Raw genomic sequence first — 18,508 nt, 5'->3', positions numbered from 1 at the left:
TTATCTCCAAATTGCTCTCCCACTGAGAGATCTGATACCTGACCAGGTTCATTTCCCAATACCAGATCAATACCTCTCCTCTTGTAGGCTTATCTATATATTGTGTCAAGAAATCTTCCTGAACACACCTAACAAACTCCAACCCATCTAAACCCCTTGCTCTAGGGAGATGCCAATCAATATTTGGGAAATTAAAATCTCCCACTACGATAACCCTGTTCTCCCTATCTGCCACTCAATGTCCCTGTTACTATTGGATGGCCTAAAAAAACACGCAGTAGAGTTATTGACCCCTTCCTGTTTCTACCTTCCACCCACAGACACTCAGCAGACAATCCCTCCATGACTTCCTCCTTTTCTGTAGCTGTGACACTATCTCTGATCAACAGTGCCAAGCCCCACCTCTTTTGCCTCCCTCCCTGTCCTTTCTGAACTATCTAAAGCCTGGCACTCTAAGTAGCCATTCCTGCCCCTGAGCCATCCAAGTCTCTGTAATGGCCACAATATCATAGCTCCAAGTACTGAGCAAGGCTCTAAGCTGATCCGCTTTGCTCATGGTACTCCTTGCATTAAAATAGACACATCTCAAACCATTGGTCTGAGCGCGACCCTTCTCTATCACCTGCCTATCCTCCCTCTCACACTGTCTACAAGCTTTCTCGATTTGTGAGCCAACTGCCCCTTCCTCTGTCTCTTCTGTTTGGTTCCCACCCACCAGCAATTCTAGTTATAAACTCTCCCCAATCACCTTAGCAAACCTTCCTGCCAGGATATTGGTCCTCCAGGACTCAAGTGCAACTTGTCCTTTTTGTATGGGACACGCCTGCCCCAAAAGAGGTCCCAATGATCCAGAAATCTAAATCCCTGCCCCAGTCCCTCAGCCACGCATTTATCCTCCACCTCACTCTATTCCTATACTCACTGTCGCATGGCACAAACAGTAATCCTGAGATTACTACCTTTGAGGTCTTGCTTCTCAACTTCCTTCTTAAATCCCTGTCGTCTGTTTTCAAGACCTTCTTCCTTTTCCTACCTATGTCGTTGGTACCAGTATGTACCACGACCTCTGGCTGTTCACCTTCCCATTCAGGTTATCATGGACGTGTTCAGAAACATCCCAGACCCTGGCACCTGGGAGGCAAACTATCATCTGTTTTTCTTTCCTGTGTCCACAGAATCGCCTGTCTGACCCCCTAACTGCAGAGTCCCCTATTACTGCTGCCATCTTCCTTTCCCTACCCTGCTGAGTGACGGGGCTAGACACTGTGCCAGAGGTGTGGCCACTGCTGCTTCCCCCAGGTAGGTTGTCCCACCCAACACTCAAACAGGAGTACTTATTGTTAAGGGGGACAGCCACAGGGGTGCTCTCTACCCTCTGACTCCTGCCCTTCCCTCTCCTGACTGTTACCCACTTATCTGTCTCTCGAGGCCCCGGTGTGACTACCTGCCTATAGCTCCTCTCCATCACCTCCTCACTCTCCCTGACCAGATGAAGGTCATCCAGCTGCATGCCCAGTTCCCTAATGTGGTCCCAACGGAGCTGCAGTTTGACGCATCTGGTGCAGATGTGGCCGTTTGGGAGGCTGGATGTCTCCCAGAGATCCCACATCTGACACCCAGTACAGAACACTGGCCTTGCAGACATACTTCCTGTTCCAATTCTTCACAAGTAACTTACCTCACCTCAATCAGTCATTGGCGAAGCCCCGTTGCACTAAAGCCTTCCTACTCTGACTCCTTCTACTCCGACACTCAATCTATAAAGCTGTCATCTTTTTAAACTCTTCCTGCTGGTCTAACTTGCTGACGTCTACACACCTGCGCAGTCGTGCCTCGATCACTGTAATACTGATACATCTGACTTTAGCTTCTCCTTTCTCAAATTACAGGGCAAATTATATCATATTATGATCACTGTCTCCTACGGGTTCCTTTACCTTAAGCTCCCTAATCAAATCTGGTTCATTATACAACACCCAATCCGGAATAGCTGATCCTCTACTGGTTAACTACAAGCTGTTCTAAAATGTCATCTCATAGGCACTCTAGAAATACTCTCTTGAAATTTCCCAGCAATCTGATTTTCCCAATTTACCTGCATATTGAACTCCCTCATGACTATCATAACATTTCCTATTTTTTACATGCTCTTTTTTAAAGCTCCCTTCTAATTTGTAGCCCACATCCTGGCTACCGTTTGGAGGCCTAGATATAACTCCTATCAGGGTGTTTTACCCTTGTAGTTTCTTAACCTTACCCACAAGGATTTTATATCTTCTGATCATCACCACTTTCTAAGGATATGATTTCATTTTTTTTAAACCAACAGCCACGCCACCTCCTCTGCCAACCTGCCTGCCCTTTCAATACAACATGTATCCTTGGATGTTAAGCTCCCAACTATAATCTTCTTTCAGCCACGACTCAGTGATGCCCACCACAGAATTGCCAATCTTTAAAATATCAACTACCTTATTCTGTATACTGTGTGTATTCAAATATAACACATTCAGTCCTGTATCCGTCACACTTCAATTTCGTCCAGCTTTTACAGTACAACTCATCCCACTGACTGCAAGTTTTTCTTATCATCTGCCTGTCCTTCCTCATGGTCTTCAGTCCACGCTACCTCTGCTTGACAACCAACGGCCCTATTACTCTGGTTCCCACCCACCCCCTTACCAAATTAGTTTATAACCTCCCCCACAGCTCTAGCAAACATTCCTGCAAGAATACTGGAACCCTCGGGTTCAGACGTAACCCATCCCATTTATACAGGTCATGTCTTCCTCCGAAGAGATCTCAATGATCCTGAAACCTGAAATACTGCCCCCTGCACCAGTTTCTCAGCCACTCATTCATCTGCCAAATCATCCTATCCTATTCCTACCCTGAACAGCATGTAGAACAGACAGCAATCAGCAGATTGTTGCTCTGGAGATTCTGCTTTTCAGCTTTCTACCCAGGCCTCAAATTCTCTCTTCATGACCTCCTTGCTTTTCCTTCCCATGTCACTGGTGCCAATATGTATCAAGGCTTCAGGGTGCTCACTTTCCCCCTTTAGAATATCATGGACTCGAACCAAGATGTTTCTGATGCTGGCGTCTGAAAGGCAACAAACCATCTGGTGTGCTTATCCTGTCCACAAAGTTTTCTGTGTATTCCTCTGACTATGGAATCTCCCATCCACTGAAGTCCTTCTTCTCCCCCCCCCCCCCCCCCCGCCACTTCCCTGCTAAACCACACTCTCAGGAAACCGGCTGATGCAGCTCCACAACCCCTCCCCCCCACCCCCCACTCTGCTAGGTTGCCCTCCCTCAGCAGTATCCAAAATGGTATACTTACTATTGAGGATAATGGCCACAAGGGTACTCTGTACTGGTTGCCCATTTCCCTTTCCTCGCCTGACAGTTAACCGTTTACCTGGCTCCTACAACTTGAGTGACTACCTCCTTGTAGCTCCTATCTACCATCTCCTCAGTTTCCAGTATGGGCCAAAGGTCAGAGATCCTTGACACGTTCCCTGAAGAGCTGCAGTTTGGTGCAGATGTGTTTATCTGGGAGGCTGGAGGTCTCCCAGAATTCCCAAATCTGACACATAGAATGCAACACAGCCCCTGGTGCCACCCTCACTGCTCTAACTATGCACTAATAGATTGTCCTTGCTAATGAATCACAAGTGCACCAGTAATAAAAGCTGTAATCCCATGAAAGTTTCTTTTTAAAATCACTCACTCCACCTCCTGCTCTACATATCCTACAAGTCAATATCTTAAAGGTATCATGATGCAAATTAGAAAAACAGTAGGAATCTCACTGGCCCATACTGTGGAATTAGATAACATTAACCGGTTTGGGGCTAAAGACTGTTGGGCATCTTGATCGAGGGATGTGAATGCTACCAGTAAGATGGTGATTTGTTATATTGCCCTGATTGTTCCCTTAGGTTATTTCTGAGAACAGTTAAAGTCAACTACAATGGTTGCCTGGAATTTCCTATAGATCAAACCAGATAAGGACAGAAGTTTCTTTCCCTGAATGAACAGAATGACTTTCATGACAGCCCAGTATTTTTATAGTCAGAGTTAATGATGCTTCCCTGAATTTACCATCCTCCAACTTACACATCACTATTTTACACTCCCCTCCACCCAACTTGCACCATGTGTTACCATTTATCATCAACTCGCCTCTGTCTCCCAACTCTAATCTTCCCCTACCTGGCTTGATCTGCCCATCATCTAGGTCTAACAATCACTCTGTGCTCCGCTCCTCTTAATACCAGATACCTCTCCTCAGTCTTGGCCTGAAATGTCAATTCCTTTTCTTTCACAAATGCTGCTCGACTCACTGAGTTTCTCCAGCATATTGTTTGTTGCTATGATAAACTCATTACCTTTCCTTAATGAACCATGACAATTAGAGTCCTTTCAGATTAAAGAAAAACTGTTATGTGTTGCACAGAAAAATGTTATTGTTTTCATCAAGTCTATTTAGTTTGTTGATGGATATCAAATTTACTAAAAGTCCTGATTTCTCAATTACAGTTCTAGCTATTTTAAAAATGTTTATTGAGTGGTTGTGTGCATATTACATTTCAGCAATCCACCCACTTACACATACCTTCCAGTTCCCTGGCCTTTTCGTACTCCGGTGTGTGCACCTTGGGCCTCTTAGAACGCCACACCATCTAACACAAGTTTGAAGATCATAGCTCATCTTCTGCATGGGTACTTTAGAATCCTCAATATGGTATTCAATGTACCAATTTCACATAATCACACCATAATTATCTTCAACAGATAAGGTTACATTTGTTTCATTGTTTTCTGTCTCCAACTGTCTTTATTTTATCTAGCATGGAACAGGCCCTTGCAGCCTAAAAAAATTAGCTGGCCAGCATCCCACCTATTTATCACTAGCCTAATCATAGAACAAGTTACAATGACCACTTAACCATTAACCAGTACATTTCTAGATTGGAAAGTAACTGGAGCACTTGGAGGAAATTTGGACAGAACGTAGACGGCACTGGAATTGAATTACAAACTCTGACACCCTTTGATTGTTGTGCAAACTACCATGACATTGTGGCATCATTTTTAATGCAACTACTGTATTGACAATTTTTGTCTGCACTATTACAGTCAAACCCTGTGTTCTCTCAGTCTCCACTCTCCTCATTCTCTGCAAATTAACACAGTTGTTTTCTCCAGTCAGTTCTGATGAAAGGTCTGGAACTGAATTGCCAACTCTGTTTCTTTCTTTGTTGATAGTGCTTGAGTCACCAAGTGCTTCATGTAGTCTTTGATTTTGTTTTGAATTTTAAGCCTCTACAAATTTTGTTCTAAACACACATTTAATACATCTGATTTTGTGATTCCTAAGTTTGGAACTGCTGCTCATGTCAAGTTTTTAAATCAAATTATTATTGTAAATATCTGACAGCAGACAAAAAAGTTAAAGGAATGTGTAAGTGGGTGGAATGCTGAAATATAGTTTGCACACACAATCTCTGAACATTGTTAAAATAGTTTGAGCTAAAATTGAGAAATCAAGATGTTTAGTAAATTTGATGTATATCAACAAACTCTAAATTGTCCACATATTCAGCGATAGTTCCTTGCATCATTAAAATGAAACTACTGCTAAAACTAGTTTTATATCTAGGTAGAACACAAATCCAAACAATTAAAAGTAGGGAAAAAAATCAACACAATGACCGTCTAATTGGACTAAAAAGGAACTAAAAATGGGGGAAGTGTAGAAGTAGCTCCTAGCAATGTGCTCTGATATCATTTCAAGACTAAAGGTCAAAGAATATTTCACTAATCTTGTAGAAGAATAGAAATTATTGACAATAAACATTGAACTTATTGGTGCCATGGTTACATAGTGGTTAGTGTGACGCTATTACAGCTCGAGGTGTTCCAGAGTTTAGAATTCAATTCCGGCGCCATCTGTGTGGAATATGTACATTCACCCTGTATTTCCACCCGGTGCTCCAGTATCCTTTCATATTCCAAAGATGCACTGGTTATCAAGTTCATTGGTCATTGTAAATTGTCCTGGGATTTGTCTAGGTTTAAATGGGTGGGCTGCTAGGCAGTGTGGCTTATTGTGATGGCAGGGCCTGTTCCACCTCTAAATAAACTCATTTTACGAGTAAACTTTTAATACACAAATCTCTCTTGCAGCATCCTATTGAACTAGCTGCACTGTCATCTACCACAAAGACATCTTTCAACGTGGCTAACAAATTCACTTATTTGCATAATGAAATCAGTAAACTTAAAAGCTTTGAACATCACAACCAAATCCAATGCCTATTTACTAATACCTGGTTTCACAAGTTATTTACAATGCTTGTAAATGTGCTTGTGGAATGTTACCTTCAAATACATCTTACCAGAATCATAATTTGGAGGCTTCACATCTCCTTGATTCAACTCTGTGCCATATTTCAATTTATGGTGTTTTGCTCTGGAAAGGAAATGGAGAAAAGAGTTTTATCAAAGCCCTAAGGTGCCCATAGGATGATATTTCACTGAATACTAAGTTATGCAGATATAGTATAGTACTCAAATTCTTTGGGGAATAACTCAAAATTCAAATTGATTTACTTCCAACTTGGACAAAGAAAATTGGTGCTTACTTTGTCTACACATTTCAAAACATAAAGGAAAAGAAAAACAGTTCAAATATCAGGGAAGTACTTTCAAAGAATAAGAATACTTCACTTAAAGCTCAGTTACTTCTATAGAATAACACTTCAGAAAACCAAGTGCTGTAAATTAATTCCATCCTGCAATAAATGGAATCTAAAACATCTTACTTCTAATACATTGTAATGATACAATAAATAGGGTTAAGAGGCATTAAGAAGAACACTTAAATAGGCATGGCATACAAGATGGCAACCAAATGGGAACAGCGTTGATAGACAAGAAGTTTTACAGCAACAGGCCTATTTCTGTATTGTATAATGGCTTATGAAATACGTTAATTCCAATACAATGCTTTCCTACACAATTTCAATATTTTTTCACAGTTCGTTATTCCATTTGACAGTTACTAGTAAATAAAATGACAATATCCCCAAAAACATAACTTGTTGATTGCACAGGATTTGAAACTGTTGATTTCAACAGTGAGATTAATAAATTTGTTAAGATAAATTAATTCCAAGTTTTGAAGAAGTTATGAGGAATGTTGACGAGGGTAAGGCAGTGGATGTAGTCTATATGGACTTCAGCAAGGCCTTTGACAAAGTTCCACATGGAAGGTTAGTTAAGAAGGTTCAGTCGTTAGGTATTAATGGTGGAGTAATAAAATGGATTCAACAGTGGCTAGATGGGAGATGCCAGAGAGTAGTGGTGGATAACTGTTTATCGGGATGGAGGCCAGTGACTAGCGGGGTGCCTCAGGGATCTGTTTTGGGCCCAATGTTGTTTGTAATATACATAAATGATCTGGATGATGGGGTGGTAAATTGGATTAGTAAGTATGCCGATGATACTAAGGTAGGAGGTGTTGTGGATAATGAGGTGGGTTTTCAAAGCTTGCAGGGAGATTTATGCCGGTTAGAAGAATGGGCTGAACGTTGGCAGATGGAGTTTAATGCTGAGAAGTGTGAGGTTCTACATTTTGGCAGGAATAATCCAAATAGAACACACAGGGTAAATGGTAGGGCATTGAGTAATGCAGTGGAACAGAGAGATCTAGGAATAACAGTGCATAGTTCCCTGAAGGTGGAGTCTCATGTAGATAGGGTGGTAAAAAAGGTTTTTGGAATGCTGGCCTTTATAAATCAGAGCATTGAGTACAGAAGTTGGGATGTAATGTTAAAATTGTACAAGGCTTTGGTAAGGCCAAATTTGGAATATTGTGTACAGTTCTGGTCACCGAATTATAGGAAAGATATCAATAAATTAGAGAGAGCGCAGAGACGATTTACTAGGATGTTACCTGGGTTTCAGCAATTAAGTTACAGAGAAAGGCTGAACAAGTTAGGTCTCTATTCATTGGAGCGTAGAAGGTTGAGGGGGGATTTGATCGAGGTATTTAAAATTTTGAGAGGGATAGATAGTGTTGAAGTGAATAGGCTGTTTCCATTGAGAGTAGGGGAGATTCAAACGAGAGGACATGATTTGAGGGTTAGGGTGCAGAAGTTTAAGGGAAACACGAGGGGGTATTTCTTTACTTAGAGAGTGATAGCTGTGTGGAATGAGCTTCCTGTAGAAGTAGTAGAGGCCAGTTCAGTTGTGTCATTTAAGGTAAAATTGGATAGGTATATGGACAGGAAAGGAGTGGAGGGTTATGGGCTGAGTGCAGGTAGGTGGGACTAGGTGAGATTAAGAGTTCGGCACGAACTAGGAGGGCCGAGATGGCCTGTTTCTGTGCTGTGATTGTAATATGGTTATATATGGTTATAAATATACTATACTGATTTGGGCATACGCTTCTGTATTGGACTCTTGCTTAATGTTAAACACATTAGTCAGTTATATTATTGCACAAGCTTGTCTCATAATCTACATATTATTGCATATTTGTCTATCTACCATAGGTAAAATTGCACTATGACACATTACATGACAGTCAGCCACTATGCAGTCACAAGGTTTCTTTTCATTCTTCCTCCTACCAACATGAGTCATCAAATGTTGCACTATATTTAATTCTATTTGCAAGTCCATTCTTGCTTTAGGCATATGGCAATTCCATTTATTTTCAGATCTAGTGCAACGCACGTCTTTTTTTCCCCCAACATGACTTATCCCTTAGAAATCTAAACAACCTCCTCAAAAATGCATCTAAAAGAGAGTGTGTGTATATAATAAAAAAACTTATAACTATATATACATATAGTTAATAAGTATGTAATGTAATATATATACACAGTACATATTACATGTACATACACAGCACTCATCACAGACATTAAATCAACTGGTCAATTCCCAAGTAAGTTCAAGTTTTTCTTTGAAGATTGATTTCTAAGCCCACAGATACATCTTCTGTTATTCAGTCCAGTCAAGTTATTCTCATAACAGAAAACTATGGTGTAAACGAATTCCATCCTGTAATAGCAAGATATGCAAGATTTTTAGCAGATACAATGAACTCAGATTTCTCTCAAAGATTTTGTGATCAGTACTTGTCTCTGCTCAATGACATCTGCTCTCCAAGTTTTTCTAGATTACAAATGAAAATTTGCTCTATTCCATCATTTGATCCACCCTCTATAAAGGAATCTATGAACCTGTGACCTTGCAAGAGAGGAGGTCCCTTCAAACAGCCTGATTGAAAAATTTAATTGAGAACAAAGAAGAAAGCATAAATTAGATTTAAAGTATTCAAAGTAAGCAGAACAAAGATTAGAGAAGAAAGATGGGACAAAAAATTAAAAATTTTCAATGCTGATTTTTTTTAGCAATCAGGAATCTCCTCAGTTCATTAATTTGCTTTATTATAAGGTATTATGGACTTTGAGAAATTCTTCATTAGTGACAGTAGAATTTTAAACTCCGATTTGGGCCTGTGGGGGTTTGAAATGTACTGGTTTAGGTATTATAGAGAGAAAGAGAAAAATCCCATTATGGTTAACCAGGATAGGAATAAATAATTGCCAGGATACTTGCTATGTTACATTTAAACAAGGAACTAAACAACTGCCAGTATTGATCAGTTGTACAATCAGGATAAATTTAGATTCGGTGACATATCAGAACTATTAGGGTGAAACGTATTTCATCAAGCATTCCATAGCAGAAAATGTTTAAAAACTTATAAACTAGGAAAATTAAACCAATGCATTTTAATGTTACATCTTTAGCTTTATTTTCTTATGGCACTTATTTATAAAGATACAAATCTCCCTTATTGTATAATAGGACAGCGAGTTTCTTGTGGATGAGAATCAGAAATGTCCTGGGAAGTTCAATGTGTAAAAGGATTATTAAAAGGAAACTTTCACTGAAAACTAGCTTTTGTAGCCTTAGCTGATACAGAATTCTATTTGGCATGCATCTTGAATGATACTCCTGTACAGTGGAAGAATTACGCCCAACAAAATAATGAAAAATTCCACTGTAGGACAATATATATTGCATAAAAAGATTATAGAATGATATTGCTAGCTTAAAAGGAAACAGAACAAAGAAAGCTGCTAAAAGTATATAGCTTAACATAACATTTATTAGTAAAAGGAAAATAATAAAAATTGCAGATGCTGGAAATCTGAAATAAAAGCAGAAAATGCTGGAAACACTCAGCAGGTCGGGCATTGTGTATGAAAAGAGAAAATTTGATATTTCAAGCCAGAAATCCTTCAACTGAACTGGGACAGAGAGAGAAGCCAAGTTAGCTCTAAGCTGCATTTCCTCTACATTTTCTTTGCTTTATAAGAATACAAGTAATTGGGAGAGGCCATCTGGCCGTTTGAGCCTGCTCCACCATTTGATATGATCCTGACTGATTTACCTCTGGCCTCAAAAATCCTCCTCTCTGCTAAATCCTCTTAGCCCTTAATACCAGATTATTCAAAAATATATTTATTTCACTTTAAATACTTACAATGAGCTAGCCGCCACAATTTCAAAACAGAAGATTGCAGGGATCTTTAATCTGAAACTTTGTTTCTTTGATTACAGATGCTGTCTGACCTGCTGAATGTTTTACCTCAACAATTAAGACTGTTTCCTTATAATTTATTACACAGCAGTCAGCAACATCATGGAATGCTTTCCACTATTCTCTATGAGGCTCAAAGCAATCAGCCTAAACATTTAAAACTTGATACTAATACACTGTACTCAAGGTTTCTTCCCAATGCACAAAAGGGCAGAGATGCATACAAGTACCATTTCTGCATTAAACATCACTCAGACTTAGAAACATTTGTCGCACAAACATTTAAAATTTTGAATTCCCCTGTCCAACATATAGAATTGTGGAAAAATGTTAGTTTAATCATATACAAAGCTACAGGAAGAAATATTACAATTTATTTTTACATGAGTACTTAAAAATATTTGGATTACAGCATGAATATTTTTAAAATCCATACCTTTCCTGTTTTAAAGCATATTCAAGCATTTTAATTCTTCTGACCAAGTCCTTCTTCAAGTTCTCCTGACCTTTCCTCTCCCCTTGCAAGAAAGAAATCTGTGCCTAAAACAAAAAACAGGAGAGGATCAGTCACCTAAAGTTGAGAGATTATGGGTGCATATTAACACATTTATAGATTTCAAGACAATGAAAGAAAATATTGAAAGTGAAATTATCTCCTAAATATCCTACATACATTTCAAATAAATGTACAGTTTAAATCCAGGATATCAAATTGCAAATTTCAATGAGTACTTAATTTCAAAGTAATTTTATGACAAAGAAATCAGAAAAATCAAAGAATATTCCCTTTTCATGGTGGAAACATTTTTTATCCCTTGTAAGAACCAGTGTTCATCAAATTTGTTGCCAATATCCATAACATTTGATTATAGTTCCTCAATAACCCATATTTTAAAAATGGGAAGAGCAGAAGGAATTTTAAAATAATTCAAACTAAACATACATGAAATGAAAGCTATATACTAGGCAGAGAATTAATGCTTGCAGTTTAAAGCTTATTTACAGTTACACAGTTTCAGGTCCAGAACCTTTCATCCAATGAAAGTTCCCACAAATGTTCTTCTTCCACAAATGTTGCCTAATTTGATGATTGCTTCCAACGTGTTCTGATTCATCTTAGACTTCCAGCAGTTTGTTGTTTATTTTTCTTTATTTACACAAGATTTTACTGACCAGGAGATGGTGATGTATTATGTTGGTGTAACACGTCACCATCTCCTGGTCATTTTAGTCTTGTATAAATGAAACTCAAACTACAAACCCTGGTGTACACATATTCTTATGTCATGCAGATGAGGATTATAGGACACAGATTGCAAGATTATGAGCCATAGCTATATTTCACTCCATAAACAGCAATGGGTTGTGCTTTGAGTTAAGCACAGTGCCTCATTTTCTCTCACCCATAATTTACTACCGATGGAATAAAATAAGCAATGTATTCCTTGGTTAAGAAAACATATCGACCAACCTGATTATTTAGCATAAATACCTTGCTATTACCAAAGAATGCTACCCTTTTATGCAAAGTGTCATGATCTATGCTGATGCACAAAGAACATAGAACAGTACAGCACAGGAATTGGCTATTTGGCCCACGATGCTGTACCAAACTAATTAAATTGGTAGTCAAATGCCCAACTAAACTAATTCTCTCTGCCTACAAAACATCCATATCCTTCAATTTCCCATACATACATGTGTCTAAGAGCATCTTAAATACCCCTATCGTATTTGCCTCCATTGTATTTCAAAATGATAATAAGAATGGTCATTACTTTGAAAATCTGAAAAAGGATTGCATGCAATCAGTAGCTAAAAATTATATCCATCCATTATGGTAAATTTCATACCACTAGTTAATCCCAGAGGCCATAAGATTATTTGATTATTTATTCTAGTTCTATATGATCAAATTTTATACAAAATTGCCTTAAATAGTAAGAATAATTAAAGCAGAAACTCCTTCCCCCCCTCGCATGAGTAATTCACAACTCTAATTGATGCAGACTACAGGTATTAATGCTTGCCTTAATCTTCAGTAGAAAGGGATCAATTTAAAAGGTTCTTATCTGGAAAGTTTGTTGGCTGCAATGATTGAGGAAATTCTAGACAGATGAAAGAGGTATGATTTTATTTTGAGAGATTATTAAACAGAACACACATTAATATGGTGACAGGAAGAGAGAGTTTGAAATCTGCAGCACCAGCTAGGTATTAGTCATTTCACTGACAGAAGTGCCAACACTGAAAATAGCAGGGCAGTAATGTTGGGTGCTAACATAGTCATACATTTGCAATCAGAATGAATTAAGTACCAGCATAATCAATCATTTGGGAAAGGATGATGTGTGGGAGTGGAGTTGGTAGTGTGAATGCAAGATAACACACAAAAAATATTTTATATATATATAAAACACACAAAAAATATTACATATATACACACACACACACACACACACATATATTAGAAATTCAACATTTCAGAGTATGGGTGCCTCACTGTAATATACTGCATACTTGCCATTAAATGTAGAAAAGCATCTCTATGTGGATCACAGTAAGTAAAAGGATCCCAACCAAAATGAGGAGGCACAGGATACTTGCTTGCAATAGTTTTGATTTTCTTGGATTGTGGGAAATGGAAAACAGAAAAGGATCAAAATTAGGTAATAGCATGCACTCTGAGGAATGCAGAAAGCCAACAATGTACAACAATATGGATGAAAATTTTAAATCAAAGGCAAGCAAGGCTGTTACAATGACACAGAGGAATAGAAGAAGCCAATGCTGGGCAGCAAGAAGGGTAGTGGGAAAAGATACAGGAAATGAGTTTTGATCAGCCGAAGCTCATAGAGAATGAAGTAAAGATCAGCTGGGATGTTGCAAGTGACTGAGTACGAAATAATTAACTTTCAGAAAAGGGGTTCAGAAGATAGGTTAAGGCAGATTTACCAGTAGGTAGTCTCTTTGGTTGAGAGAAAATCTATCTGTTCTAATGTTTAACTTAACAGAATGTTAATGATGGCAGGAAAAAAAAATTAGGCTAAACATACTCATTTGTAGCCTTCACAAAGCAGATTTCTTAAGATTTTCTGATATTTCACTGTAGTTGTGTTTTGTTTATCCAGGATTCTATTTTTGATAAACAGTCCAACAGCAGAGCATAGATATAGTGAGGTGGCACTAGGTGACTGGGTATGGATAGATGACTGTCAAGTGATCTAACCAAGGGAGAAAAATTTATATATCTATATCTATCTTCCTTCTTCGGTTGTCCATCAAAATCTGATGACGACATCCACTCCTTTAACGGTGAGATCTTTGATGACTATACTACCCTGGACCCACAAGTTCTATTGCAGGTGGAACATGTATATGTGGTTGTGGTGGTAGTGATAGCAACCACTGGTTGCATTTCTCCTGGCTCTCTTCTGGTTATTCTTTTCATCTCCAGAATACGAACCCCGTCCCTACACAGCTGTCGCCAAGTAATACGGTCAGCAGCAACATCCTCCAGGTCCTCAGGTCTGAACTTGCACTTCCTTAAAGCATTCTTCATCTGATCCTTATAGCGATTCTTCGGCCCTCCAGCTGAGCGATGACCATGATGTAGCTGGCCGTGATAAAACTCTGCGGGGTAGCGACATGGAGGCATCTTTATCATGTGCCCGAGTCACTGCAGCTGACGCTGGGTGATCATTGCCTCAATACTCCTGCAGTTGGTTTTCACAAGTATTTCAGTGTGAGGCACCTGTTCACGCCAGGTACCTGTAATTCTCAAGATGCGCTGAAGGCAGCTTATGTGGAAGCGCTCCAAGGACTTGGTGTGATGGCTGTAGGTTACCCAAGCTTCACAGCTATAAAGGAGGATGGTGACACAGACCGCTTGGTATATGGCGACCTTTGTGGAAGGACAAAGGCTCCCGTTCTGAAAGACTCTACGCTGAAGTCTCCCAAAGGCAGCAGATGCCTATTTAATGCAGCTCAGGATGTCGTTGTCAATGCCGCTATCCTCAGAGAGAATGCTCCCCAGATATTTGAAAGATGGCACTACTAACAGCTTTTCATCACCAACAGTGAAGGCAGGTAGAGTGGGTGGGACACTGGTACTCCATTGGCAAACCACTTCAGTCTTGGTGGCATTGACAATCAGCCCTACCCTGCTGTACCATAGCAAGGACAGTCTGAAGATTCTTCGGAGTATGGGCCACAAGAGCACAGTCATCTGCCTACTGCAGCTCCAGGACCCACTCTCCAGTTTGGTGGTTGCGTGGAGCCTCCTGATGTCAAAGAGGTTGTCATCTAATCTGACATCCATTGCCACACTGTTGCTGTCTTCAATCTCGTTGTGGAATGCTTGGTAACACACGGGAGGAAGACATTAAAGAGCACTGGCGCTAGCACACACCCCTGTGCATACAAGGAAGGGCTCGGACTCTTGTCCTCCTATGGTCACCCGAGCAGTCGTCCCATTGTGGAATTGGCGAAAGATGTTTACAAATTTATTGGGACAGCCAAACCTGAGGAGGACATTCCATAAGAGCTCTCTTTACACAGTACCAAATGTTTTGGAGAGGTCAACAAAGGCCATAAACAAGTCCTGATATTGCTCCCGGCACTTTTCCTGAAGCTGCCAAGCTGTGAAGATCATGTTGACCGTGCTCCTGTTCTTCCTAAATCCACACTGCAATTCAGGCAGCATTGACTCGGTGATGTTGTTGATGAGCCTCTGAAGGATCACCTTAGCCAGGACCTTTCCAGCAACAGAAAGGAGTGGTATGCCCCTATTATTGCCGCAGATGGCCTTGTCACCCTTGTTCTTTTAAATTACAATGATATTTGCATTTCTCCATTGCTATGGGATGTTCTCATCAGTCCAGGTCTTGGTAATGTACTGGTAGAGGGTACACATACACATGTACCCTCCGCTCTTCAGTAACTCAGCAGGGATATTGTCAGTGCCAGGGGACTTGTTGTTCTTAAGGGAATGGACAGCTGATAGAACCTACTGGAATGTTGGTGGTAGACTGAGGTCGTGGATAGGAGGAAATTCAGGCAGTTCGCCCAGGATGGTGGGGTCTGTGCCAGAGTCCTGATTAAGCAGTGTTAAAATGCTCAGCCCACCTCAGCAGAATTGTATCCTGATTCTTCAGAAGTGTTAGACCATCTGCTGTTTTCAGGGGAGTAACACATTGATTTATTGGTCCAAAGATGGTTTTGACAGCATTGTAAAAATTATGCACGTCGTTATTATCAACAAAGGACTGGATTTCTTGTGCCTTTTCAGTCCACCACTTATTTTGTATTGTCTTTTGCACCTTCCTCTGAGCTGCCTGCCAATGCTGTCTGATGCTGATGGATGAAGGACTATCTAAAGTTGCCCGCTGTGCTTTGTGCATGTCCTTAAGCAGGTTGTGGATGGTATCTGAGTTATTGTAAAAGCAGACTTGGTGGTTCCTGCTCTTATGGCCAATGGATTGGGCTGCTGCCTTATAGAACGCAGAGCTGATATAGGTCCACTGTTGTTCCATGGTATTTTCTGAACTCAGACAAGGTTCCAGCTCCCTTACTTTCTCAGCTAGGATGCGTCGAAACTCACTTCTTGCTTCTGTGTTTCTCAGGTGGTTGCAATTTAGCCACTCTTTATTGGGTTTTTGCAGCTGCGGGGGGGGAATGCACTTTCATATGGAGTTTGGCCACAATCATACAATGGTCAGTCCAGCACTCTGCACCCGTCATGGCATGGGTGATGAGAACATCCTTGATGTCACTACATCTCACAATGATGAAGTTGATCATGTGCCAATGTTTAGAGCGAGGATGCATTCATGAGGTCTTATATTTTGCCTTCTGCTGGAAGATGGTGTTGGTTACACTAAGGTTATGCTCAGAGCAGAGAGTAAATAGCCTCACGCGATTTGCATTTACCTTGCCAATACCATGCTTCCTTAGCACTCCACTCCATATCCTGTTGTTCTGTCCCACCCGAGCATTGATGTCCCTAAGGAAAAGGATTTTATCATTCTTAGGGATCCGGCAAAGAGCTGGGTGGGAGTATTTGTTCACAGGGTTTGTGTGAAGCGTCCAGTGCAGTAGTGCTTGTAGTTAGTGCATGTTGCATGCTGTATGCTGCATAGTGCTCTCTGCTTGCAGCTATCGCCGCTGGCTAGCCTTCTCAACAGAGGGTGGAAAGAGAAGCCGAGTGTGTAAGCCTCCTCCTGCCAGTACAGAGCCTCTCCACCACCAAGACTCCTGCAGTGCCTCCTCGGGGCCACACATGCAAACTGGGTATCTCACGGTCCCAGGCTAAACTACAGGGGATCTTGGAGCAGCAGTGGGCCCCAGAGACGTGGTGTACAGGCCCACCACTGTCTGGACATGCCCTGGCACCCGTCAACCATTGTCCCAGCTATGAAAAAATAGCCCCAATGGCTTGTGGTTAAGTCTGTTGAGACAAGGCTAAGGGAGCACTCCCTGACAGAAAAGCAATGTGCTGGCGGCACGCAACAGGTGAGCCCAGCAGCTTCCTGCATCCAAGATGTGGGTCCGGTTGTCCTGGGATCACTCTTGCTACCAGGATTTACCTCATCATGGTGAAGATAGCACTACTGGGGATGGCGCACCCCCTGTGGCACTTTATTATCTTCCTTGAGCAGGCCTCCACCTCTGACCATGGTGAACAATACCTGGACCTTACATATGGTTGAAGTCTGACGGTGATGGGGCGTCTGGTAATGGGAGCAGGTACGAATGGACTGGGAGCCCTAGTCAGAACCCTGCACGGCAGCGGCACAGGGTATTTGGTCGCTAGCCCATCAAGAACACCTTTCTACCAAGTCTCACAGAAACACCTGTCGGCATTAGTGAAAGACTAATGAACCTCTGTATCCCCTGGCAAAGAAACATCATGCCACGCTTCTCAGTGCCTATGCACCAACTTTGCCATCTGAGAGTGAGGCCAAGGGATGATAAACAAATAAACACACACACGCTAAAGCAAATGGATAAATGAGGGTCATGACTGCATCAATACCCTGTTCAAAATTCATATTATAACCTCTAACCACCAGCTAATTTACGTATCAAAATTTGCCTGACAGCTTAGATACCAAGAAACTGCAACTTAAATATGAATGAATTAGTACAGTTTCACAAATTCTTCAAAGACAAAAACAAACTCCAGAATTGAAAATTGAAAAACTACAGCTACTGGCAGTCTGAAGTAAAAACAAAGAATACCACAGATACTGAGATCAGTGGAGACACTACATCAGAACAAAACCAATATGGTCCTTGATAATCTGAAATATTAACTGCTTGTATCTCCGCAAATGCTGTGTATCTCCAGTACTTTGTTTTCATTTCATAGATAGAACTTTGTAGATGGTCAAAAGCAACTTTTAGATTGTTTAAACGTCATTTCCAGTACACAAGTGTAACAGAGAACAGAATAACTGTTACTCTGGATCTGATGCAGCTCATAACCCAAATGAAAAAACACAATAATAATAAAAAATACAATAAATATAATGAGTGGATTCTAATTAATTGGGCCTTCAGTTAATAAGTGCAGCTGCTTATTTAGGACAACTCAAGAACATAACTAAGGGAGAAAATAGTTGGGATTCCCTTGATTTATTTGGCACACTATGCTGTTTAATCTGAACAGGAGACTGATGCCAATCAGTTTCTAACTAGCATAATTCGCGTGAACTTGCATGGCCGTTATCCATTATACTCTTCTTGAGTAAAGTTTTAAAATAGCTTCAGTTGTGTGTGTTTGTGTTGAAAAAATCAGTGATTTTTGTCATGGATTGTGAGAAATAAGTTAATTCAAAACTGTTTTGTACACTGCTGTTTTAAGCATTCA

At 40.4% G+C, this 18,508-nt stretch overlaps 1 protein-coding gene across 2 annotated transcripts in view; it reads right to left on the bottom strand.

Annotated features, from left to right (window-relative positions):
• Positions 1-18,508, bottom strand: part of strn (striatin, calmodulin binding protein) — a 108,231-nt gene that overhangs the window by 48,862 nt on the left and 40,861 nt on the right. For both annotated transcript variants that reach the window (XM_059982186.1, XM_059982187.1), the window contains exons 2-3: positions 11,072-11,175; positions 6,410-6,483 (exon numbers count right to left, since the gene is read on the bottom strand). In XM_059982186.1, coding sequence (XP_059838169.1) covers positions 6,410-6,483; positions 11,072-11,175 — 178 coding nt within the window. The remainder of the gene's footprint in view (positions 1-6,409; positions 6,484-11,071; positions 11,176-18,508) is intronic.

Source organism: Hypanus sabinus, chromosome 10 (assembly GCF_030144855.1).
Source record: "Hypanus sabinus isolate sHypSab1 chromosome 10, sHypSab1.hap1, whole genome shotgun sequence".
In the NCBI taxonomy this organism is placed as follows: domain Eukaryota; kingdom Metazoa; phylum Chordata; class Chondrichthyes; order Myliobatiformes; family Dasyatidae; genus Hypanus; species Hypanus sabinus.
The sequence above is the reverse complement of the archived record's forward strand: the minus strand, read 5'-3'. Positions and strand labels throughout refer to the sequence as shown.